Source organism: Protopterus annectens, chromosome 4.part0 (assembly GCF_019279795.1).
Source record: "Protopterus annectens isolate FY-2018-M chromosome 4.part0, PAN1.0, whole genome shotgun sequence".
Classification (NCBI taxonomy): Eukaryota; Metazoa; Chordata; order Ceratodontiformes; family Protopteridae; genus Protopterus; species Protopterus annectens.
This window is the reverse complement of record NC_056733.1, coordinates 675,072,187-675,098,236: the sequence shown is the minus strand read 5'-3', so window position 1 is coordinate 675,098,236 and position 26,050 is coordinate 675,072,187. Positions and strand designations below refer to the sequence as shown.

General features: G+C 45.8%; 1 protein-coding gene across 1 annotated transcript in view; it reads right to left on the bottom strand.

Moving 5' to 3' along the window:
- The window catches only part of ANAPC7 (anaphase promoting complex subunit 7), a 1,515,510-nt gene that overhangs the window by 1,193,651 nt on the left and 295,809 nt on the right, over positions 1 to 26,050 (bottom strand). Inside the window, exon 4 of the mRNA XM_044068647.1 lies at positions 13,284 to 13,395. Within this exon, the coding sequence (XP_043924582.1) occupies positions 13,284 to 13,395 (112 nt within the window). The remainder of the gene's footprint in view (positions 1 to 13,283; positions 13,396 to 26,050) is intronic.

Sequence of the window (26,050 nt, the reverse complement as noted above, 5' to 3'; positions counted from 1 at the left end):
GAAGGAGGAAGCTCTGTTTTTCTGGGGATAGGAAGGCCATTTGGGATGCTGTGTCCAGCAGTGCTCCCTAGAAAATGACCTTCCTGGAGGGTGTTTGCCTTGATTTCTTCTCGTTGGTGGTGTACCCTACGGAGATTAGGAGGGTTTTGACAAAGAGGATGTCCTTGAGTAGCTTTTCTTTGCAATCTGCCTGAATGAGGCAGTCTTCCACATAAGGGTAAATATGTATATTTTTCTGTCTGCAAAAGGCTATGGTCGGGGCTAAACATGTGATGAATACCCTGGGAGCAGTAGATAAGCCAAAGGGTAGCGCAGAGAACTGAAAGTGTTGTGAGCTTGCACTGAAGCGAAGGACTTTCCTGCAGGATTCCCTTATGGGGATGTGGAGGTAGGCATCTTTTAGATCTAGGGTAACTAACCAGGCATTTTTTTTGTCAGCATAGACAGCAGCTGCTGCAAAGTTAGCATTTTGAATTTGGGGACCACCAGGAAGGTGTTCAGAATGGATAGATCCAGGATGGGGCGCAAAGTGCTCTTTTTTCTGGGAACAAGAAATAGTCTGGAATAAAAGCCCTTGCCTGTTTGATCTGAGGGAACAGGTTCTACTGCCCCTTGGGATATGAGAGTTTGGCTTGTTTTAAAGATTCTTCCCACTGATTTGGGGGTAAGTCTGGGTACCCTCTTGGAAATGGGAGTTTGTTGAAGGAGAATTTGTATCCCTGAGAAATTACCTTTAAGACCCATTGGTCCTTTGTTACAGAAAGCCAATTTTCTCTGCAGAGAGAGCCTTCCTCATAGTTTTTTGTGAGTCAAAAGAGGGCAGAGGGGGGAGAGGGAGTCATTGAGAGTTTTTGCCATAGAGGGATGGCTTAGAAATCCCTGCCTTTGGAGTGGAAGTGGTCCACTATTTGGTTCTCTGGTGTCCTTGGGATGGGAGTCTGGGTGGTCTGTCCTTGCTTACCTTGCCCCTGTCTACTAGGTGCAGGAAAGGACCAGTGTTTTGAGGGAAAATTCCTGCTGAACCTAGGAGGCTGTACCTGAAGGAAATCTTTTACTGTTTGCATAGATTTTGCTTTGTTTTCCATCTTTCTAAGCACCTCTTCTGCTTTTACTCCAAACAAGCAGTCCTTATCCAAGGGTGCATCAAGTAATTTAGATTTGACATGATCAGGGAGAGGTTGTTCCTTCAACCATGCATGTCTCCTAATGACAGATCCTGACACTGCTGCCCAGCTTGAGGCTTCTAGGGCATCATAACCACAGTGTAATGAGTGTTTAGCCACTTGACAAGTAGAGTGCAGTAAATCTGCTAACTCTTTCAAGTCTGGAAAGGTTGAAATCTTTTGTTTTAATAGCTCCAAAGTGTGTTGTTGATATTTTAACATGTGGAATTGACAGTTGAGTGCTCTGACAGCTAAGGTTGCAGAGGTGTATACTTTTTTACCCCATCTGTCCAGAGATCTGGAGTCATTGTCAGAGGGAGTAGGATTCTTTGCAGAACTAGCCTTGGCTCATTTTGGTCCCTGTGTAATGACCTCTGGGTCTGCAGCAGGATTTCTGTACAGGTATTTGTGAGAATCCGATACTTTGTAATACCTGTCAGGTCTTCGGGGAGCAGGTGGGAGGGCATCAGGAGTTGAGCTGAATTCATGGAAGACATCATCAACCACCTCTAAGATTGGAGGGATGCCCACGGGTCTGTGCTGGGGCAGGTCTGGAAACTCTCAGACTTTTCTTAGACTGAGGGAAGTCCTGGGATTCCCAGTGAAAATGTTCCCTGAGGGTGTGAAGGGTTTCCCCAAAGATCTTCTGGTAGGGAGGCAGTAGGAATGGATTCCTCTGCATCTGAATCCTCATAAGCATTAAGAGGTTGTTGTTCCTCTTCAAAATCTGAATAATCAGACTCCTCAGAATCCTGCTCTGTCAGTATTTCAGGGGAAGGGTCTCTTTTCCTTTTAGAAGGTGCGGCCTGACTACCCCTGATAAGGGTGATGAGATCCTCTGCCATTTTAAGCATTTGAGCTTGGGGTGGTGGAGCAGGAGTAAAATGGTGACTAGACGTAGTTTTCCCAGGAGTGGCCTTGCCTCTAGGCCTAAGAGTATCCATTGGTCTGAGAGAAACGGTAGTCAGGGGAGAAGACGTCGTTTTTTTTTTTTGTCTAGATTCTGTAGTGCGAAAAACCTCCTCGGAAGCCGGTGCCTTTGTCGTGGTTCCAGACCCAACCAAGGCAAAGACAACCAAAGGCTCAGAAGACGAAGAAGATTTCTGACTCCAAAAGGGTCTTAGTAGAGGCCTGTGAAGGTACTGAATCGGGCATCAGGGGCTGCGAAGGCACCTCACTGAATTCCGGAGAACTGACAACCTGCTTAGCAGTAGAGTTGTCAGAAGGCTTAGCCTTGTGTGGTCTGTCTCTGTCTTTATCCTTATGTTTTTTCGGAATGTCTACGAATTGTCAGCTGACGGACACCATTTCAGAATGCGAAGAGGGGAGACAAAAATACCTGGCTACAAAAAGAGCTCTACAACGAATAATTCTTGCGTTAAAGAGGGCACAGAACTGGCAACGGGGGACGTTATGGTCTGGGCCTAAACAAGTGATGTAGTATGAACAGAAGTCTCGGTGTGGCATTTGCTTTCCACAGATGAGACAATTATTAACTTTTTTGGACATCGGTTAGTACAAGAAAAAAGGATCCCCAACGGGGTACTTAGCTTTAGACATTTTCAGCTGTAATTCAAACTCTGCTGGTGACCGACCAGCACACTTGCGAACTGCTTCTGCTATGGACTCCATAGCAAGAAAGACTGATGTAATAGCGTCAGCTGCCTTCCTTTATAGCACTGACGACCTGACATCAGACATCAAGCGACAGCAGCCAAAACATTGACTAAGGTATTCGGGCCGGCCGGGGGCTACCACAGCAAGGATAACCCACAGGTGATGACTGCAACAGTGAAACACGAAGAACATCAACTACCACACAGATTATATTCAGAAAGTACTCTAAGAACCAAGTCAACATGTGAATGGAAAAAAGAGATTTTTGCCAATAGGGCTAACAAACAGATGTACAGAAAACAGACAACAGTAGGGCTGGAATTTACTGGATAAAATTGGCAAAGGAACACAAGATATTGGGAGCAAATAACTAGAGAGGGAAAGGTAACAGAGTGGGATGAGACAAATGAGAAGTTTGGACTGCAGGTTAAAGACTGCCTTCCGTACCAGGGACTGATAAGAGTATAAGCAAAGAAAAAGGAACAGGTGAATGCAAAGTGATATTTTAGCAGACTCTAGAAGAGAAGCTGATGTTAAAAAGGGGATAATTAGTAGTTTATATAAAACACTGCATAAAAAAAATAAGTACAAGTCAGAGGGAGTTAGACAAGACTAGGAAGAGGGACTGGAAAAGCAATTTGCAAAGGAACAACTGGAGGACATCTGTCTGTTTGCTATGTGAGACAGTCTAGAAGTGTTTGCATAGATACTTTTATGCTACCAAGCAGATTTTATAGCATTTTTCCTTAGGTAATAGCAAATGTTGGAGGTGTGATGTAAAAAAAAACCTGAAACATATTTTTAAGAGTGTAAACAGTTGGCCGGTTTTAAAAATTCCCTGCATTGCACTCTGTCAGAAATGCTAGAAGAGCAAATGGCTGTAACTAAGTTAATAACACCTTACCAAGTTTAATGTTACTGGCTGACAAAAAAGAAATTACTATAAAACCAAAATCAAAATCAGCTGTAACTGAAGTACTCAATATTGTGTAGGCAATAAAAGAAGTAGAGATGGAATCTTTAGAAAAATGGAAGGAGCAAATTACATAGAAATAAATGGAATTTGTGGGAATAATGTCCAGGATGAAAAGTGAAGTTTAACATAGTGAATAACTAATGAGAAAATATATGCAATGTATAATTCATTAATATGGCTTGCTTTATTTTCTATTAATGTATGTTACTTCTTAAGCGATAATTTAATAAAGGTGTTTAAAAGAAACAATGAGGGAGATAACCAATTCTGACTACTATAGTCGAGTTGACTGCTGAACTTCTCACTGCAAATGGGATCTACAGAAGTGCAAGTGAGACTTTACAGGAATACATACTAAGAGATCACAGCACCTCACAGTGTCCAGGTACAGTGGATCTCTGAGTGTATACACATAAGAGACGTATGGTGGTGCAATACCCCTCCCCTGCAAAAACATCTGTGCAGTGTGTATGTGGGGGTGAAACCCCTACAAAAATCTTGAATGATTCAGAAGTTTCTTAAGTCACTCTGTTCAACATGCAATTTAAGGTGATTACAAATTTTCTATACACATAGCACTTAGCTTAAGTGCTGCAACCTGTTTTGCCAATAAGGAGACTTACTTAATGTGGAGTGCTTCTTAATAAAAAGCTTCAAAACTTTTTGTTTTATTAAAATATGACCAATAATTTTACTTGACTCTCTCAAGGCTATCATGTAAATATATCCACTAATAAAAGTGACCATGTACATGCACAGTGGTATATCTGTTAAAGTCTACAGACATGCTGACAGGCTAGCCCTTCAGTAAGTAGCATCAGTGACTCGACAGGTAGCTGTAGGTTCTACTGACACCCCAGGTGTTTGCATTTTCCATTACTGACAATGCAGTACAACATAACTGGAAGTATTGCACTCCTTAGTGTGCTATCTTAATGATGAGATGTTAAACCGTTGCCCCACCTGCCAGAGTTAGGAGCTTAGGTGGATGTAAAAGATTCAAAGGCATTTATCAAAGACCACAGGAAAACTCCCTGTTCTATCCAAATTTTCCCTAGTCAGTATGAATTCCCACTCAAGACTCCCCTCAAATAAATAAAAAAATTAGAGAGCTAAAGTGAAATTGAGACGTCTAGGACATTAATGAGGCAAATCTGAAACTTAATGAAATCTTACTGGGCGAGACCTATTCAAATTAGTGCAGGTAGGAATGTTCTGCCAAGGTGGATGCACTGCATGCCACTAGGTGGAAAATAACTAAAAAAACTCATGACTGCATACTTTAAATTTCTAAGTGTCTAAGCTCGCGGTATCTGGTTTCACACTTCAGAAATCAAATTAGTGCCTTAAACCGAAGTACAAATTGCTAAGCTAGTCAATCTAAGACACTTATTAGACTAACTTTGCAGTTTCTTCTAAGGCTATCAGTCATAGAAGACCATTTGCAAACTTCACCTAGGAAAACTGGTGGTAGCTACAAGTCTTGAGTTTCATCAGAAACAAATACATTATCAGCTACTCAAGATGAAAATTAAAATAGACCTGGAGAGGCTTTTAAGATGATAGTCACAAACAAATCAAGGAGATTCTGTGAGCAAGAACAAATACACTTGATAAATGCAGTAAAAAGCTGGGAAGTCACAGCATTCTATTATTAAGTAAATGGACATATACATAAAAAAAGTTTTATCTCCCTGACTCAATCAAATGAAAACACAAAGTAACAAAACCACATCAGCACAAATCAGAAAAACTAACCATTAAATAGTGATGCAGAGATTTAGTACTACAGAAGATATCAAGATAACAAAATAGCAGTTATGTACTTGCCATAACTTGGCATCCGTGTTATCCTATTTTAATACTCCTCATGGCTGGGTCTTGGATCCAACATCAGATCTGATCCGCCACTAGAGAAGACATAGATCTAAGGCTCGAGCTCCTCCCTCTCCCATAATCTCCTTCTGCACTTTAACCCTCAGATTGAGTTTGCTGTAGTTACCCCATAGAATATATATCTGAAACTTTAAGCATGGGAACTTAGCCCAGGAGCATCATGCCTCCAGCTTCCTCAGATCCCATCAGAGAACAGATGGGGGAAGGTGGGAGGGAAGTGAGGAATAATGAAATAGGACAACACAGATGCCAAGTTATGGTAAGTACATAATTGCTAACCTGATGTTATCCATTTCATTATTCCTCACAACTGGGTGAGAACCCCCAATTACAACAGTATCCTGGGCAGCCCTATGGAAGGATGTGTCTGAGCACCATGGAACCAAATGATACTCTGTTTCTGGAGACCATATCCACTTTGTAATAAAAAACGAAGGTGTGTGGAGGGGAACAAGTGGCCGCAGCACAGATGTCATCTACAGTCACCCTAGCAGAAAAGGCTGACGATGTAGCAACTGACCTGAGAGAGTGAGCCCTAGGCAGACGAGGTAACTCTAAACCCCAGAGAGAATAAATGGTGGAAATACAGTTTGAAATCCATTTGGAAACTACTACCTTGGGCATTGCTTGACCATGTCTGTTCAGGGAGAAGGCTACAAACAATTGATCAGATTTCCTGAAAGCTTTAGTCCTGTACAAGTAAAATCTTAACTGCCTATGTACATACAGTGTATGGCGGGGTCATTCACCTTTACTGGAATGATTCAGAAAAAAAAGTCAGGTAACAGAATACACTGGTTGATATTAGTTTCAGTGGTTACCCTGGGCAGGAAGGAAGATTAGTTCTCAACGCCACTCTGTCTTTGTGAAAAATGATGTATGGTGTTTTGGATGACAAAAGCCTGGAACTCTGAGACCCTCCTAGCTGAAGTTATGGCCACAAGAAAGGCAGTCTTCCAGGACAATAACTTAATATCACAGGAATGGACTTTCAGTGAGAGACTACAACAAAGTCAAATCCCGAGGAGAAGGATCTTTGACAGGAGGCCTGGGGAGAAACACACCTTTCATGAAGGCCTTGCATAGTCTGGAGGAAAAAGGTAGGCTCCCTACTAACTTAAAAATTGGAAATGGCCGGCAACTGCAGCATTATGGTTGAGAAACCGCCACAGTCTTGATAAAGAGATGATAAATACAGAAGAATATCCGAAACTGGAGCAGAGAAGGGATCGAGATTTCTTTCAGCAGCCCGAAAGGAAAACCATTTCCACTTACTGTTGTAGAGTTTTTGAGCTGATGGTTTCCGAGAGGCAAGAATAATTTTCTTAACAGGGGAAGCCAGCCTGGACTCTCTTAGTATTATGGGAAGTGGACAAACTATGCGGTCAAAGGAATTGGAGGTTCAGGGTTTCCAGCCCTGGGAGATGAGAGAGGAGATCAGGTGTGTGATCCAGTATCCATGGAGGATATTTCAGATGAGACCATAGGAAGGAAAACCACACCTGATGAGGCCAGAAAAGGGCAATGAGGACCATGGGACACCAAGTCTGTGGGATTTCTGTAGTACCTTGGGGATCAACGGGATCAGTGGATACACAAAGGAGACCCGGAGGTCAATTGTGGACTACAGCGTCCCCTCAGAAACTGCTCTCTGGGGGGGATCACGGCAAAGTACTTGGTGCATTTATTGTTCATTGGGGTTGCAAAGAGGTCACATCAAGGTTGGCCCCACTGGCCGAATATCTGAGACACCACTGACGGACTCCAGGGACACTTGTGCGGGCTCAAGATGGACCTGCTGAGTCTGTCTGCCAACACGTTGGACTCCCTGCGTATGTGTGCTGCAAGAAGAAAGCAAATGGAAGAAATCGCCCATTCCCACACATTCATGGCCTCTCAGCACAGCAGGTAAGAATGTGTTCCCTCCGCTTGCCGATGTACCAGACCATTGACATGTTGTCCATATGAACTGCAATCATCTCCAGAGGAAGGCCACCCTGAAAGGCTTGCAACTTCAGGAGGACTGCTCTCATCTCTAGAATGTTTGTTTATGTGCAACTGTAGGGGATCATGTGCTTTGGACCATTCTGCCCTAAAAATGCCCCCCATCCTACCCTAGCAGGAAAGTGTCTGTGGTCACTGTGACCGTGGGAGGGTGAAGAGAAAAAGGTCTGCCTCAGAAGAGGTCCTAAAAGAAGCCACCATTGCATATGCCATCTGCAAATGGGGGTCAGTCACACCAGCATAGACAAAGGATGATAGAGAATGGACCATTGGACTGGTAGCATCCACTGGAGTACTTGCATATAATATCTCACCCAGCGGTACAAGAATAGGTATTGACATGGATCCCAGAGGCTTGAGACTGAGATGTGCTTGTGGTGACGGGGACCTCTAGAATCGCCTTGACCTGCTGCCTCAGTAAATCCACTCTCAGAGGGGGCAGAGCTGCATTTTCTACCACTGGATTGAACTGGGCTCCTATAAACTACATTGCACCGGAGTTAGTTTTGACTTGGCGACATTGATCCTAACACCTAACTCGTTGAAGGTCTCCAAAAGGTACTGCGTTCACTAATGTCAGTTGCTGCCTTGTGGGTGCTGTAAGGAGCCAATCGTCCAGGTATGGAAAAACCTGGAATCCCAGCAGTCTCAAGTGAGCTGCGACCACTGCCAAACATTTGCTAAACACCTGAGGGGGGTGGGGCTGTGGTAAGTCCAAAGGGCAAGGCTCTGAATTGAAAATGATCGGCTCCCAGCTAGAAGCGCTGCTGCCTCTTGGAGTGCCTATCCTAATGTGATGGCAGGTATCCTGGAGGTCTATGGAGCACATCCACTAATCCTTGTGCAAAAGCGGCAGGATGGACTGAACAGTGACCATCCAGAACTTTGACTTCTAGATAGATTCAACTCACTGATGTCCAAAATCAGACACAGGTCCCCAGTCATTTCTGCCACCAAAAAAAAGTGAGAGTAAGTTCGGGACCCTTTTTGTCTTGCTGGGACCTCCTGGATGGCTCTTTCTTCTAGAAGTTTTAGAACCTCTCTTTGGGCCAATTCCCTCTGACTGGGTGGCACATCGGGGAGAACTCTCTCAGGACTTGGACGTGGGTGAGAAAAAGGAATGTAATAACCCCTGGATAGGATATTCAGCACCCACTGACTGTTCATTATGGCTGTCCAGGCGTTTGGGTACAACAAGAACAGATGCCCGACTGCCTCCAGGGCAGGACAGTCAGGCAACCCCTCAGGGGTGCTGCAAGGTCTTTTCGGAGAAAGGTTCTTTGAAGCCCTGGTTTTGTGGACCCCACCTGCCTCTGGGGCGGCGTCCGCCATTGAATCCTCTTTCCCTGCCTCAGGAGCATCCTGGAAGGAACCCTGCTACTTTTAGAACCAAAGTTTCGTTACCTCCCCATTGGTGCTTGGGAAAAGACCTCTGGTGGGGGGTAGAAAACTTGATCCCTACCACCATCTTTCCTTCCTGCTAACTGCGGGTCAAAGTATCCTTGACTGATGGTCCAAATAGCAAGGAATCATTAAATGGCGCATTCGTGAAAGACGCCTTGAAGGGTTCTGCAAATCCACACAACCGCATCCACGGATGACGCCTCAAGGCAACACCTGAACTGGCCGCTTGAGAGATAACCTCAAGCAGCATCAGGGATTAACTTAACGTCACTGAGGAGTTGGCAAGGAAGGATAGAGTGGTGAGCTGGGGAAAGACTTTTCTGAGGTCCTCCGCAGACATCAACTCTGAGAGAGAGTTGGATATTTCAGCAATCAGGTCTCTCTGGAGGTGGGTAAGTGTGCCAAATAGTTGAGTTCTCAAGCCAAATGTGGCTGAGGCATAGACTAGCTTCCAGTGTCTATCGCCCAAGACTCCCTGTTTGGGGGATGGATGGTGGAGCTCTGTTAAGCCAGCTCCTTTTTTGTAGCCGCAGCAACCACAATGGCATTCACTGGAACCCCTTTTCTCCAATGCATCCTATTGGAAGGGGGACTAAAGAAGCAGCCAGCTTTCTTGAGGACTGGTTCCACAGTGTCATCTTCTATGCCCTGCACAAAATAAGGTTGATGAGCTCGTCTGGGGGGGCGGGGGCAGGAAGTAGATGGGCCCTTCCTGAAAGGCTTCAGGAACACATATTCCTCCAAAGACGGGGGTTGGAAAGACCATCCGCCTTTGTGTTTCAACAGTTACAAAATGTCTCCAAAGGAGACATCGTCTCGCGGAGGCGTGGGGGACCCATCCCCCTCATCAAAATCTGTGCCCTCTGTGAGGGACTCCATAGGGGAGTCTAGGTGCCTCCTCTTAAACTTTCTTTTTTGTGGCACCTCCTCTGTGTAGGCTCAGGGGAGGACTCCAAAAAGAGAACCCCCTGGGGGTTAGATTTTGCCTGAAGGCTACCTCAGGAGGATTGACCCTGGACAGGATGGATAGGCTCAGGGCTCGGAATAGTGATGGGCTGGGGTAGATCTGGTAGTGGGGAAGATGCTGCTCCAGACCTTGAGAAAGTCCACTCTACCACCTGAAAGGCCGACAGACTTGAAGAAATTCCCTCCCCATCCCCTGGAGCCAAATCCACCTGGGAAGAAGGAGCAGAGCCAACCCTGGGTCCCGGCCCTTCCACACAGTACCAGCCCTGAGCTATCAAGGGCTGAGGCTCCCAAGGGAAGGGACCAATCTGATAAACCTGGACCTGATCTCCCCACCCTGAGACCCAGTGCCAACCTCTCTGAGCAGAGATCCACTCTGATCCGAAGGCAATGGAATCCAGCTAGTCAGGTACCCTGACAGGGTCAGAAAAGCATGCATCCTCTGACCTATCGTTGCCTCCCTCAGGTGAACCAGGTCCTGGAATTCCGAAACAGGGAGACTCAGAACAGAAGTGGAGACGGGAACCTTGGGGCCGGGCATCTTGCCGAGGCAGAGCAGGGTACATCCTGATCATAGCTGTGGGCAGAAGACTCCTGCGAGAATCTGGAGAAAGCCAAGGAATGGGTGGACTTGTTCGGAGATCCAAGCCTGGACCCCGAAGCAGACTTATGATGTTCAGATCCAAAGACTGGCTCAGAGGCCTAGAAGCAGTGTTTCAGATCCTGGTGGATCCCAAAGGGGAAGAAGAGCCCTCAAAACGTAATATCTGATCCGACAAACCGGTCGGATCCAACACCTGCTGGACTACCTTCTTTGGATCCAAAGGAGGAGGCAAATTCGAAGGGGACCTAACTCTAGTCAGATCCAAAGGGCTCTGCTCCGAGGAGACCTCTGAACCTACCGTCGGATTCGAAGATGTCAAATCCAACACAGCCAAAGGCAGTTTCAGATCCAGAGATATCTGATCAGAAAGTCTAGGCCACTTGTCAGCCAAGGAAGGTGAAGCACCCCGGGAAGCAGATGGGGCTTTTCATTTAGAGTCCTTAGGACCTGAAGTAACCAAGGGCCTAGAGACAAGAAGGCCCCCTTGAACCATGCTTTTCAAAAGCAACTTGTTTCGCTGGTCCGCCAGTGCTCAAGGGTTGAATGCTGCACAGAGAGAGCAATCAGCCTTGAGGTACTCAGCCCCCAAACAGTAGACACACTTCTTGTGGGCATCAGAACTAGGTGTATTTTACACCCACAAGAAGCGCACATCTTAAACCTATAGGTATGTCCTTCCTAGACATACCACCAGTCACACACAACTGGAAATGCACAAAAACACCAAAGGCTAAAACCAGCTAGCAACGAGAAAAACGAAATCACTAATTAACTGACCAACTACTAAGGGAAGGAATCAGTCAACAAATAGACCCTAACACTATAACCTACAGAACAGTACAGAAAAAGGCACCAAGCACCAACCGGATAAAACAGGGGAGTACCACAAAACACACTAACTCTAGAGACAATCTAGCAATGGGAGGGGAAGGTACAGAAAAAAAGACTACCTAGAGAAAAAAATAACCAACAAAAAACAGGAACATTCACTTATCTGAAGAAAACTAGAAAAAGCTATTGCACAGAGCTCGACAGCCAAGGATCACATCCGTGCATAAATGCAGCAAATGATATCTGGAGGTTAGAGTGCAGAAGAGGATTATGGGAGATGGAGGAGTGCAAGCCTTGGATCCATGTCTTGTTCAGTGCTGGTTCAGATCCGATGTCTGATCCAAGACCTAGTCATGAGGAATAATGAAATGGATAACATCAGATCCTTTTTTTTTTTTTTTTAAGTTTTTGGGTGCATCTGTTTAAGTAGTTTCAGACTAACTGTACTTATCTGATACCTGGATAGCAGAACTCTTCAGCAACTACCCCACCCAAAAATGCTGTAATTTAAACTTATATTAAATAGACTGCAATAATGAAGTATTTAAAAGGTAAATTAAATTACTGCATAAATTCAGTGAAGAAATGCCAAAAATATCACAAAGTGCTAGGTGGACAGACAAGGTGATAAACAGGTTAATTATTAATTTTCCTGGTATTTCCTAACAGCATACCATGAATTAGGCAAGGAGGATAAATGACTAACAGAAATTGAAGTAACCCTGAATAAAATAACAGAGCAGACAGGTGTGCCATCCAAGGCCTGAAAAAGAAGGACATTAGAAGCAAACATTTTCCATTGTCAAAAGTAAAAACCTAGTCTAGAAATCTAAACCTACACTTTGAAATTAATATCAACTGGTGCAATGGATGCCTAAACTCGGTATATCCCCCATTTTTGGAATAGGTTTCCCTAACAAATCAAGCAGAGTATATCCACAGCAACCTTTAAAACAGGTCTGGATGTGTGATCTCAAATTTTTATCGGAGATATTTGGGAACAATACATTTGACAAAAACAGTTTTCTACCAATACTGGTCGAGATGGCCGAGTTTCTTGATGATCTACTTAGCTATAAGCTTATTAAGATGCAAATGAACTGACAGACTTCAACTAACGGACATGAACTTACCAGATTCTGTGAAACAACCAAACTAACCTTCTCCAGAGGGTCAACTTGGGCACATTTCTAACAGTCAAAGCCTTATCACTATATTCAGTATCATACAGATTGCAAAGAGATGACCTGTATCTGGCATACAAATTATCTACAGTATGATCCCAGTTACTCTCATTAGGTTAATATAGAATTACGACCATGAAATGTGTAAGGCTAAACTATAGCCAAATGGGAAAGATTATTTTGAGCATAAAAAGGGAAACTAGTTAGGCTTAAATTGGCCTGCAGGGGCAGCTAGCCTATTACTTAACATATGAACCCCATAAAGGCTGACTGTTTCATACAGCAGCAGTATTTTATAATACACTTACATAGTGTGAACACTTAGCATTTCTCAGGCCTGTATAATAAACAAAGCTGCCAATAGAAGACCATTAGATTACTGAGCCTACTCAGTGTTTTAGTTATGCACTCTGCAGTTTTTCCTCTCATACTAATGCCACCATCTATCCTTCCTTTGCTCAGACTCATGTATTCTTGAACTCCTCTGATGGCTTACTCTGGTCTGCTGTTTCAGGCAACAAAGTGCAGGACAGCCTTCTCCTGCACTAGCATTTTCACCAGTTTGTCTTTAAACATCGCCCAGAACAAAGAAACAAAAACAGTGCAACTCTAAAAACATAATATATGTGTTCGCATACCTAATATGGCATCCAATGCTAGTGGGCACTGCCTGAGAACCTCCTTGTAGCTTGTTACAGCAGATCGCTCTTGTCCTGCCTTCTTATACAAGTTTCCCAACATCATATTAATCTGTAGCAGAGATATCAGAGAAAAATATTGCTTAGTCTACAGAAAGTTCAAGAATATGCAAGTGACAACAGGAGATATAAGAGTATAAAAAGTGCACAGATTTTTTACTGCAAGTGTACCAATAAAATAGCATGCCTACAGAATATGAAGATGCAAAATTATATAACCATTAAGTAAAACTGAAAAAAAAAAAACAAGTGTTTAGATTAAAAAAAATTTTCAACTCTACAGATTTCCTGAAACATTAACCTTAATCTGCTCTTGAAGTGACAATTTAGATTTTACCATTTTTCTTCTTGGCATATAACATAAGCAATCCTTAGCAGACACAGATAAGTTAACACTGCAGTAACCTGAGTAACCAATTAAGTCAGGAGAAATGATGCACACAGCAAAGTGACAGCTAAGGTTATTCTAAGATTGACAGCTCTCTAATTTCAAAGGTATACAACAGAAATGCAAAACATTTCACTTCTATTAATGAGAAGCTGCACCTAGAAATACACAAAATCAAATGAAATGTTCTCAGTCTACTACAGTTTAAGGAGGGCACCTCTGATCAGGCAAGAATAGAATCTTAAGCAGAAATGAGGGTGCTTCAGACTAAACAAGAGATCTCTCCAAACAAATCCTGCAGAACCACCAGCCAAAACATGATCTGCATTTACCTGGAATGTAATGTTTGTGAAAACGCATGAATGCAACACAAAGTACAGTTGTGTACACTTACCATAAATGTAGCTGTTTGAGTGTATTCACTGTTGCAGTCATTACATTTGGGTAATCTGCTGGCAGGTTGCCCTCAGTCAGCCTGATTAACAAAGTCTTGGGTCCTGCGTCGGTTGCTGTCCCTTCTTCCATGACGTCAGGTCATCAGGGGTATAAAACATGCAGCCAATGTCATTACATCAGTTTTTCTTCCCCCAAATGGGGAGCAAAAAAAAAATATATAATTTAAAACACAAAAAATATACCTCCAAACAAAAGCAAATACACCAAAAAGGCTTTTAAGCATAGTAAAGGAAAGTAGAGGTATAGTAAGAGAAAAACAGGGGGCTGGAGGGGAGGGTAACCAAGACTGCTACAGTGAATACACTCGAACATCTACATTTATAGTAAGTGTACACAGCTGTACTAGGTTCTTCATGTTTCACTGTTGCAGTCATTACATTTGGGGAGATTCCCAAAGCTATGGTTGAGAGGACGGATTTATACAGCATTAGGACCAGCTATTAGGCCCTGCAGGACAGCAGTGGCAAAGCCAGCTCTGGATTTAGAGAAGAAAGGTAAATGGTAATGTTTGGTGAACGTATGAAATGAGCTCCAGGTAGCAGCTTCTAGAATACCTCAGGTAGGAACACCTCTGAGAAATGCTGTAGAAGTAGATGCAGCCCTGGTGGAATGGGATCTGATCCCCTGGGGGATAGTTTTACCATGGTGCATATAGCAGAAACGAATACAATGGCTTATCTATTTGGAAATAGTCTGCTTTGAAATAGCCTTTCCCCCTCTGCCCCTGCAGCAAATGACACCAGTAGTTGTTCAGTTCTTATTACGGATTTTGTCCTGTTTAAGTAAAATCTTAAGTTGTCTGTGTACATCCAATGAATGCAGAATCCGCTCCCCCTTGTTCTGTGGATTGGGAAAGAAGGTTGGCAAAGTAATGGTCTGATTAAGAGCCACACTGGATACCACCTTAGGCATGAAGGATGGATGGGTCCTGAGAGACACCCTGTCCGCATGAAAAATAATGAAAGGCAACACTGCCATAAGAGCCTGTAATTCAGAAATCCTTCTTGCTGAAGTGACTGCTAAAAGGAAAGCTGTTTTCCAGGATAGAAATTTTAAGTCTGCAGTAGCAGCTGGCTCGAAAGGAGGGAAAGTGAGTTTTCCCAATACAAAATTGAGGTCCCAGGCAGGGGTTGGAGCTCTCCTGGGTGGTCTTAAGCTTTTGGCCCCTCTGAGATACTACTTTAGCAGAGGATGAGAGAAGAGGGGAGGTTCTGTGTTGTAATGAACTGAAATGGCTGAGGCATGGATTTTTATGAAAGAAAAGGACAGGCCCTTGTGAAGCATCTCAGTTAAGTGTTGTAAAATCTGAGGAATATTGGGCACAGCTGTGCTTATTCCTAGTGATTGATTCCATGAACAGAATCGTTTCCATTTGTCAGCATAAGATTTTCTAGTACTAGGTCTTCTCGCCTCCAAAATGACATCTATCACAGGTTTGCTGAGGGATGCTAATGGTGAATTTAGGTGATTAACCATGCTGCAAGATTCAAGGTTTGGAGCTGTGTGCGCAAAATTTGGTTGTTCTGCTGAGACAGTAAGTAAGGTGTCTGAGGCAGGTGCCACAGAGGAAGGTGTGACACATTGCGTAGGAGTGGGTACCAGTGTTGGCGAGGCCAGTCTGGAGCAATCATAATCATTTTTGGTTTGTCCTGTTTGACTTTTAGTAGAACTTTGGAGAGCAGAGGCAGGGGGGAAAAGAATAGACAAAGTTTTTTCCAGCTGAATGATAGAGCATCCACTTTCCAGGTTTTTCCAGCTGAATGACAGAGCATCCACTTTCCAGGCTTTTCTGTGATGAGTTCTTGTGCAGAATTTGTCCAACTGATAGTTCTGGGTTGAGGCAAAAAGATCTATGTCTGGGCGCCCACCATTTTCGTGTCAACATGTTGAAAATCCATGGTTCCAGTTTCCATTCGTGTAGATCCATGAGATTTCTGCTTAGTTCGTCTGCCAGAGTATTCAGATTTCCTGGCAGGAATTGAGCTTGTAGTTGTATTTGGTAGGTCAATGCCGTGTTCCACAATGCCATGGCTAGTCTGCAAAGGGGGTAGGAGTGTGTAACCCCCTGCTTGTTTATGTACCACATAACTGTAGTGTTGTCTGTCTTTATCAGTAATTGTCCTGGATGAAGGTAGTCCTTGAAGGCTGTCAGAGCATTCTGTACAGCTAGCATCTCTTTCTGATTGATATAAAGATGCATTTGATTTGGGCTCCATTTGCCCTGAATGCACTTCCCTGCCAGATGAGCCCCCCAAGAATAGTCTGATGCGTCTGTGGTTAGGGTTTGGGCAGCAGGGGTTGGAGTGAATGGCAGTCCTTTCTTTTTATGGCAGGCCTCTGCCCACCATAGGAATTAGAAGTTATGTACTTACCATAACGTTCCATCTGAGTAGGTGGATTCATTTGTCTGCAACCTGTGGGTATGGATCCGATATCGGATCCGAACCGGCATGGTTTATCCAGCTATGGATCCGAGCTCCTAGCTCCTCCCCTCACCCATAATGCCCTGCTCTCCCTACATGACCTCAGATCGAGTTTGCCCTGCACCAACTACCCTAACTAAAGGGTAACACACCCTATGCAGGAAACTGACAAGGCCAGGGGGATAGGAGGGCGGGATGGTTGCAGACAAATGAATCCACCTACTCAGATGGAACGTTATGGTAAGTACATAACTTCTAAATCTGAAGTAGGAGAATTAATTTGTCAGCAACCTGTGGGACACAGTCCCCAGCTACCTGAATCTTGGGTGGCCATCATGGAACGATATTCCGGAGCACAGCGGAGCCAAAGGATGCTCTACCTCTAGACGTGACGTCCAGCTTGTAATGAGTAATAAAGGTATGAGATGAAGCCCAAGTGGCTGCTGAACAAATGTCATCCAGAGGAACCCTAGACTTAAAGGCCGCTGAAGTAGAGACAGACCGGGTCGAATGAGCATGGACTCCCTCCGGTGCGGGCCTCCCAGAGGCTTGGTACTCCAACAGAATACACTGAGAAATCCAGCGTGACAAAGAAACTTTGGAAATTGGTTTACCCAGATTGAATTTGGCAAAAGAAATGAACAACTGGTCTGATTGCCTATGACCAGCTGTCCTATGAAGGTAAAAACAAAGCTGCCTGTGAACATCCAAGGAATGCAGCTTGTATTCGCCTTTGTTTTGATACTTAGGGAAGAAAACAGGGAGGTTGATGGACTGATTAATGTTAGCCTCCGAAGCTACTTTAGGAAGAAAGGAGGGATTGATCCTGAGGCACACCCGGTCCGGATGAAAGATCAAATAAGGCGGTTTCATGGACAGGGCCTGAAGCTCAGAAACTCTCTTAGCCGAAGTAATGGCTACCAAAAAAGCAGTCTTAAAGGACAATAATTTAAGATAGACTGTGGCCGCAGGTTCAAAGGGAGGAGCGGTCAAGGCCTGAAGTACCAAGGAAAGATCCCACGGGGGAACTGTTTCTTTGACAGGGGGTCTGAGCAAAAAGGTGCCTTTTAGGAAGGTTTTGCATAACTTAGCTGACATAAGAGACCCTGAGTCATGACCAACATGGTAATGAGATATGGCTGCCAGCTGAACTTTGACCATGGAACTACTGACACCATCATTAAAGAGAGTAGTAAGGAAGTCTAGAACCAAAGGAAGGGGAACCGTGAAAGGATCTAGGCCTTGCCACTCTGCCCAAATGGAGAAACGCTTCCATTTACTGCAGTAAACTTTTCTGGTAGAGGGCTTGTGGGCCGCTACCAGAATTGCCTTAACTGGGGACGAGATACCGGGAGTCCTGATTAGGAGTGGAACTGGAGCAGCCAAGCAGTCAACTTCAGGTTGCCCAGGTTCGGAGCTGGTAGGTTCGATGGGTGTGATATCAGATCCGGAATGGGATCTAGAATCCAAGGTGGATTCACTGAATGAGACCTTAGGTAAGGGAACCAGATCTGTCGAGGCCAGAATGGGTCAATGAGGATCATTCTGCACCCCAACCGAGAGGCTTTCTGAATTACTTGAAGCATCAGAGGTAGAGGGGGTATGCGTAAAGAAGACCGGGAGGCCAAGCATGCACCAGAGCGTCTCTCGGAGAATCCCCTGGAGGGGGAATTAGAGCGAAAAAACTGCCGCACTTGGCGTTTAAGGGAGAAACAAAGAGATCGCAACAGGGAGTCCCCCACTGTGCGAAGATACGTTTCGCTACTTGAGAATTGAGAGACCACTCGTACGGGGAGAAAATGGTGCGACTGAGCTTGTCCTCTAGGATGTTGGTCCGACCCGGAATATGCGTTGCGATGAGAAAGCGGTTGGTGGAGATCGCCCATTCCCACACTCTCATGGCTTCTCGACATAAAGGGTAAGACCTGGTTCCCCCCTGTTTGTTGATGTACCAGACCACCGACATGTTGTCTGATTGAATCTCAATTGTTCCCAGGGGAAGGAGGGCTTGAAGTGCTTGCAACGCCAAGAGCACCGCCCTCATTTCCAGAACATTGATATGCAGGGAGGTCTCTGAATCGCTCCACGTGCCTTGGACCGTCCTGCCCGCAAAATGCCCCCCCACCCGAGGCAGGAAGCGTCCGTGGTCACTGTGGCGAGAGGGGGCGATGCACAAAAGCGGCGGCCCCTGTGGAAGTCCGGGGAATGGAGCCACCACAAGAGAGACCGCTTGCAAGCCTTGCTAATTGCAATGGGATGATACAGGGGGAGAGAGAGAAATGACCATTGCACCTGAAGTGTCCATTGAAGTACCCGTATGTTCAAGCGGGCGAGCGGAAGAAGAGTAAGAGTAATCGCTGCTGCCATAGACCCTAGTGCCCTCAGGATCAATTCCGCAGGTGTTGAGCTGGAGTGAAGGATGGCCCACAACTGGAGTCGTAGATTCCGAACTCTGTCGGTTGTGAGAAAGGCTCTTAAATTTCTCGTGTCTAACCTGGCTCCTATAAAATCTATTATCTGAGTATGGACCAGGTTGGACTTTTCTATGTTTACCGTGATGCCTAGCCAGGGAGGTAGACGAAGAAAGGAGTCTCTTGCTAAAGAGAATAGATGCCTTGTTGTGGCGGTGAGAAGCCAGTCGTCTAGGTACGGAAAGACCTGCACCCCCTGAAGCCTCAGGTGGGCCGCAACCACTGCTAATACTTTGGTGAACACCCTGTGGGCTGTGGTGAGACCAAAGGGAAAGACCCTGAACTGGTAGTGACTGGCTCCCAGCCGGAAGCGAAGAAACCTTCTGGATGGCCTGTCCATTAGAATGTGGTAGTACGCATCCTTGAGGTCTATAGAGCACATCCAGTGATTCTCCCCTAGAAGGGGGAGGATGGATTGCAAAGTGACCACCCGGAACTTCTCTTTGGGAACTGCCAGGTTCAATAGGGACAGGTCCAGTATGGGTCTTAGTTCCCCCGTCTTTTTTGGCACTAAAAAGAACCTGGAGTAGAACCCTGATCTGATCTGGTCTGGGGGGACGGGCTGGATGGCTCTTTTTCTCAGCAGATAGCCAATTTCTGCTGAAGCGGCCTCCCTCTGATCGGGTGGAACATCGGGGAGGGTTTTTAACTTTGGGACATGAAGAAAGGGGATCTTGTAACCTCTGGATATAATCTGGAGTACCCAGCGGTCCGATGTAATGGACTCCCATGCCGCTAGGTGCTCGGAACGTCCCGACTGCCTCCAGAGTGGAGCAGTCGGGCAACCCCTCAGGGTTGCTGCGTGGGCCGTTCAGAGAAAGGTTCCCTGGACCCAAAGTTCCTGGGAGCCCCTCTGCCTCTAGGGCGGCGTCCTCCCTGTCCTCCTCTGCCGCGGAAGGACTGGTTGTCCAGAGCGGGTTGGGAGTGCTGCGACTTCCGGAACCACATCTTCTTCTGGCCCTTTTGGTTCCTAGAGTAGGACCTCTGGGGCACAGAGAAGCGGACTCCGACGGCAGACAGCATCTTCCCGTCCTTCTCGCTCTGAACCAAGGTGTCGCGAACCGTCTTGCCAAAAAGGGCAGAACCGTCAAAGGGGGCGTTCACGAATGACGCCTTGAAGGGCTCTGTAAAATCGCAGTGGCAGAGCCAGGCCTGCCATCGTGTGACTAGGCCCGCTCCTGCAGCTCTAGCGGCTCCCTCGGTAGCGTGGGAAAGTAACCGCATACAGGTGTTGGTCACAGAATGAAGAGTGGCCATACAGGTGGAGTGCATAAGTTTGTCCTCCTCCGACATGGACTCTGGGGGGGATGCAGCGTATTCCTTGATAAGATCGCGCTGCATCCTAATGACATGTGCCAAATAGTTGAGCGCCCTCAATGAGAAGGTCGCTGAACTAAACATTCGCTTCCCCAAACGGTCCATCATCCGAGACTCCTTGCTCAGGGGATGGACTGAGGGACTCTCCTGGGAGAGTACCCTCTTAGTGGCTGCTGCCGACAACATGGCATCTACCGGGGGTCCCTTGCTCCAGTGGGCACGGTCAGCAGGGGGGCTAAGGATCCTATCGGGCCTCTTGGGGATTGGCTCCACGGTGTCCGGTTCCTTCTACGCCCTGGTGGTAATAAGGTCCACCAGGGGGTCGGCAGGAGGGGACACCCAAGAGGTAGACGGGCCAGCTTCAAATGCCTCCAAGAACACTGACTCGTCCGAGGAAGACTTTGGGGCAGACCACCCACCTCTGATCCATAACATTTCCATGATGTCTCCAAAGGAGACATCCTCAGGGGGTGATCTTGGGGAGCCTTCCCCTTCCTCCAAGTCAGTGTCTTCAGTTAAAGACTCGGGGGGAGTCTATGTGCCTCCTCTTACACATATGCTTGCGAGGTGCTTCCTCGGGGGGGCTGTCCGAGGAGCCCTCACCAGCAATGTCCAGATCCAAGGGGACTGCTTGGGGCAGTGAAGCGGGCTGTCCCAGTGGCCGGGTGATGGAAGTCTGGCCCAGAGCAGATGGAGTGCGGGACGGAGCCGAAGCAAGGGCCGGGGGTCCGGATGCCCTCAACAGAGCCCTCTCCACCACATCAAAAGCCAAGGGGGAGCCAGCCTCGACAATAGGATCCAAAAGTCGGCTCCCCCTCGGATCCGATGAGTGGATCGGAGCCGGCGCCGAGCCCCTCGGATCCGAGGGAACAGTGAGCTCTGACAGGGATGGCACCGAAGGCACACTGAGTCCCTCGGATCTGAAGCTCGGGCCAAGGCTCCGAGAGGTCGGATCCCACAAACTCGAGAGCAGGGTCGGATCCAAAGTACCCGGTACTGTCGGCGCCGACCCATCCCAGGCTCCGAGGCTGCCCGGCTCCGAGCGTGCCGAACCCGGGTAGCGTGTCGGAGAAGGAGCTATGGGCTTGAAAAATGGGGTCGAGCTCCCCCCCCAGGGGTGGGGGGGGGGGGCAGGAGCACTCCCATCTGCATCTGGGCCTGGATGAACCTTCGCATCATCCGGTCCAGATCAGCATCGGAGAGGCTGTAGGTAGACCTCGACGAGGCTACCGAGGTAGGCCTTGAGTGCCGCCTCGATAGCCTCGAAGGAGGTCGGGTCTCCTCATCCTCAGGCTCCGGTGAAAAACAAGGAGACCGGAGCCGAGGAGGAGGAGAGCCAGCAGCCAGAGAGGCCGGAGGAGAAGCCCGCTTAGCCGGCGGGGCCGAGACAGAGGTCTCGGCCCACCGCTTGTGGTGCTTCTCTCTCCGGTCCTTCTTCCTGGCTTCCCTCTCCTCCGAACCCTTAGAGGGAGTTTGAATCCCGGGAGGAGGAGGGGGAGCAGGCAAGGCAAGAACTGCCAGAGCAGTAACCACCAATGGGACGGGGGCCGAAGCAGAGTCCGGGGGCAAGAGCCCCGCCAAGACCAGCTTTGACCTCCGCTCCTTCAATGCCCTGGGGTTGAACCCTGCACAGATTGAACACCCAGAGGTGAGGTGTTCAACCCCAAGGCATCGAACGCACTGAGTGTGGCCATCAGCAGGGGATAGCTTATGGCCACACTCGGAGCATTTAGAGAAAATAGGCTTTGGGGCTTCCGACATACTACTGATTGATTGTTTTTTTTTTTTTTAAACAAAACAAAAGTAAAGTACAAAAACTACACACTCACACAAGGCCCCAAAGACAACTCACACACACTACTACGCACCAGCGAGGGGAGGGTAAAAAAAGTAAAGTAAATTAAGCCCAAAAAGATAATATATATAGGAAACCTAAAACTTTCACACAAATATTAAATTTAAACTAACAAAAATCTATTTTTCACAAGAAAAATCACTTAGCTCAAGAGCTCAGGAAAATCCAGCTGTCACCATGCGCGGCAAACTAGATCTGAGGTCATGTAGGGAGAGCAGGGCATTATGGGTGAGGGGAGGAGCTAGGAGCTCGGATCCATAGCTGGATAAACCATGCCGGTTCGGATCCGATATCGGATCCATACCCACAGGTTGCTGACAAATGAATTCTCCTACTTCAGATCTCTAGTTACAGGCAAGGTATGACAGGAATCATTGTTTCCAGGCTGTGACAATGTTGACTCCATAAACTTTTTAAGAACCACTGAAGTTTCCTCATATGCAGTCTTGCATACGGAATTAGAAGAATGCAGGAGGCCATGAACCCCAAGGCTTGCAGAATTTGTCTTGCAGTTAGCAGGGTTTTTGTGGCCACCTGTTTAAAGTAAGTTACCAAATGAATTTGCTTTTCTGGCGTAAGGTAAGCCATCTGGGCAGTTGTATTCAAGCTTGCACCCAGGAATGTAATTTTTTGAGAGGGTACTAGTTGTGATTTCTATTCGTTTATGGTGTACCCTAGACAAGTTAGAACCCTTTTTACAAACGCCAAATGCTTTAGAAGAATGTCCTTGTTTTCTGCCTGAATTAGACAATCATCCAGGTATGGATATATGTGAGTATTTCTTTGCCTGCAAAATGCAATTACTGGAGCCAGGCACTTTGTGAAGACCCTGGGCGCAATAGATAAGCCAAAGGGCAGTGCAGAGAACTGGTAATGCAAGTAGCCTGTTTTGAAGCGGAGGTATCTTCTACAAGATTCCCTGATTGGGATATGCAGGTAAGCCTCTTTTAAGTCTAGAGTTACCAACCAGGCATCTTTGCCTAGCATAGGAAGTAACTGTTGAAGAGTCAGCATCTTGAATTTTGGAATGTCTAGAAATGTGTTTAGAGTAGATAAGTCCAGAACTGGACGCCATGATTTGTCTTTTCTGGGTACTAGGAAAAGTCTTGAACAGAAACCTTGTCCCTCTTCCTCCACTGGTACTTGTTGAATAGCCCCCATGTTCATGAGGGGCAGTACTTGTTTCTGGGCTTCTGCCCACTGATTTGGGGGCAGGTCTGGCCATCCTTTTCAAATTGGCAATGTGTGGAAATGAAATCTATCCCTGGGATACTATATTTACAACCCATTTGTCCTGGGTTATAAGTTGCCAGTTTCTTGCATGAAGTGCCAGTTTTCCCCCCAAAGGGGTGGCTGAAAGGTAAGTGCTTGGTAAGTGTAAAGGGAAGTCATTGAGACTGTTTACCATATTGAGGTGCCTTATTGTTTCCAGATTTGGAGGTGGAGACCCCCCATTGTTCTGTTCTAAATGTCCCTTGTAACTGAAACCTGGAGCCTTTGGAATGTTTGGGTTTGACTTGAGTGGCTCTCGAAGGAATTGGAAAGGACCAGTTCTTAGAAGGCCAGTATCTACTAAATCGAGGAGGTTGCACTTGTAAGAAATCTTTCACAGTTTGCATTGATTTAGCTTTATCTTCCACCTTTTTTAAAACTTCTTCAGCCTTATTACCAAAGAGATGGTCCTGTTGTAAAGGAGCATCCAACAGTGATCAGGCAGAATTTGCTCTTTGAGCCAAGCATGCTGTCTTAGCACAGACCCAGTTACAGCAGTCCTGCAAGAGGCCTCCAAAGAATCAAAACCACATTGCAAAGTATGGTTTCCAACTTGTTCAGCTGAATGCAATAAATCCTGTAAATCCTTATTTTCCACACAGTCAGAAATTAACAATTTTCTGTTTAAGCAGACCCATGATATGCTGTTGATATTTAAGCACATGAAATTGACAGTTTAGCAGAGAATCAGGAGCCATACTAGATTCCGAAAAAACATCATCAATAATGTCTAGAACAGGAGGTATAGCCAAAGGCCTATGCTGAGGAAGAAGAAGAAAACCTCTAAGTCTCTTTTTACATTCAGAGAAATCTTGACTTTCCCAGTGGAAATGTTTCCTTAAGGTATGTAAAGTTTCCCCAAAAGAAAAATCCTCATAGGGAGAAGCAGAAGGAATGGAATCTTCTGCATCAGAGTCCTCATAAGTAGGTATAGACAAATCCTGTTAATTAGAAGAGTCAGTAGAAATAGAATCCTGTTCAGAAGATTCATACTCAATGTCTTGCCTAGGCCTCTTGGAAGGAGGGGTTTGACTACCCCTGATCAGAGTAATTAAATCTTCAGCCATTTAGATCATTTGTTTTTTAGGCATGGGGGCCTGCACATGTGGCCCAGGCGTCGGTTTTTTAGACATAGATTTAGATTTTGGCCTTAGTTTAGAAGATGGCATCGGCCTAATATACAAATCTGTAGGCCTGAAAACACCCTCAGGAGCCGGTGCCTGCACAGCGGCTCCGGACCCATTTAAGATAGAGACAGCCACGGGTTCCATAATTGAAGCATCTCGTGGCATACTTGACTCCGAATCAGAAATAGCGGGTATCAGGGGCTGCAAAAGCACCTCACTGAGAACCGGCGAACTGGCGACTGGCTTAGGAGAAGCGTCGTCATCAGTTTTGGACCTCGACGGCCTGTCTCTGTCTTTTTCTTTACGTGTTTTAGGTATTCCAGTAGTTGGATTGCTAACCGATGACATTTTTGGATAATTAAATCGTGAACCAAAATATTTAGAAGCAAAAATATACTTGACGTTTAACAGTGCGTTGATTAAATTTAGCACAAAACCGACAGCAAGGTACATTAAGATCAGGGCCTAGGCAAGGAATACAGTACAAATAAAAATCCTTATGAGGTATTTGCTTCCCACAAGTAATGCAATTATTAACTTTTACTGACATCAGTAAGGAGCAAGAAAAAGTTTCCCCAACGGGGTACTTAGCTTTTAGTTAAAGACTTCGGTTCTGAAACTCGAAAACGAAAATTTAAGGAGTCGGCAGACCGGCACTTGTGAACTGTTTCTGCTTCGGGCACCGCGCGGCAAGAATAACTGATGTAATGGCGTTGGTTGCATGTTTTATACCCCTGACGACCTGACGTCATGGAAGAAGGGACAGCAACCGACGCAGGACCCAAGACTTTGTTAATCAGGCCGATTGAGGGTAACCTGCCAGTAGATTTCCCAAATATAATGACTGCATCAGGGAAACACGAAGAACATCGCAAATCTTTTTTAGGCACAATACTCAAGACCATGTAGATACGTACCTCAAGTAGATTGCACACTGTCCACTCCTTGAAAGGTAAAAGTTCATAGTTAGCAAGCATTTAAGCAAATCCTGTTTCAACATTGCTCTGTACTCAACAGATAAAGACCTACGTCTATAACAACTTGACTTTATTAGTGTGAACGGCCCAGTAAGTGACTTAAATTTAGCTGAAACATTAGTATGTGTTTAAGGGGTTATTGGTATACATCCCATGGGCCTTCCACTGCAGTAGGTTTAAGGTATTACACAGTAAAGACTCCAGCTGAGCTGGGTCTTTCTTAAAGCTTTTATTGGATGGTTTGTCTGTGTGACCTTTTTACACTTTGGTTTGGAACTTCAGGCAACTGTATGTGCCATGTACCATCTAAATGGAGAAAAGAAACAGTGACACTATCTTAAAATAACTAAGTGGGTATAATTAAACTCTGATGTGAATATTTTCCTGCATAAACTAAATGGACAGCTTGAGAAGAAATATC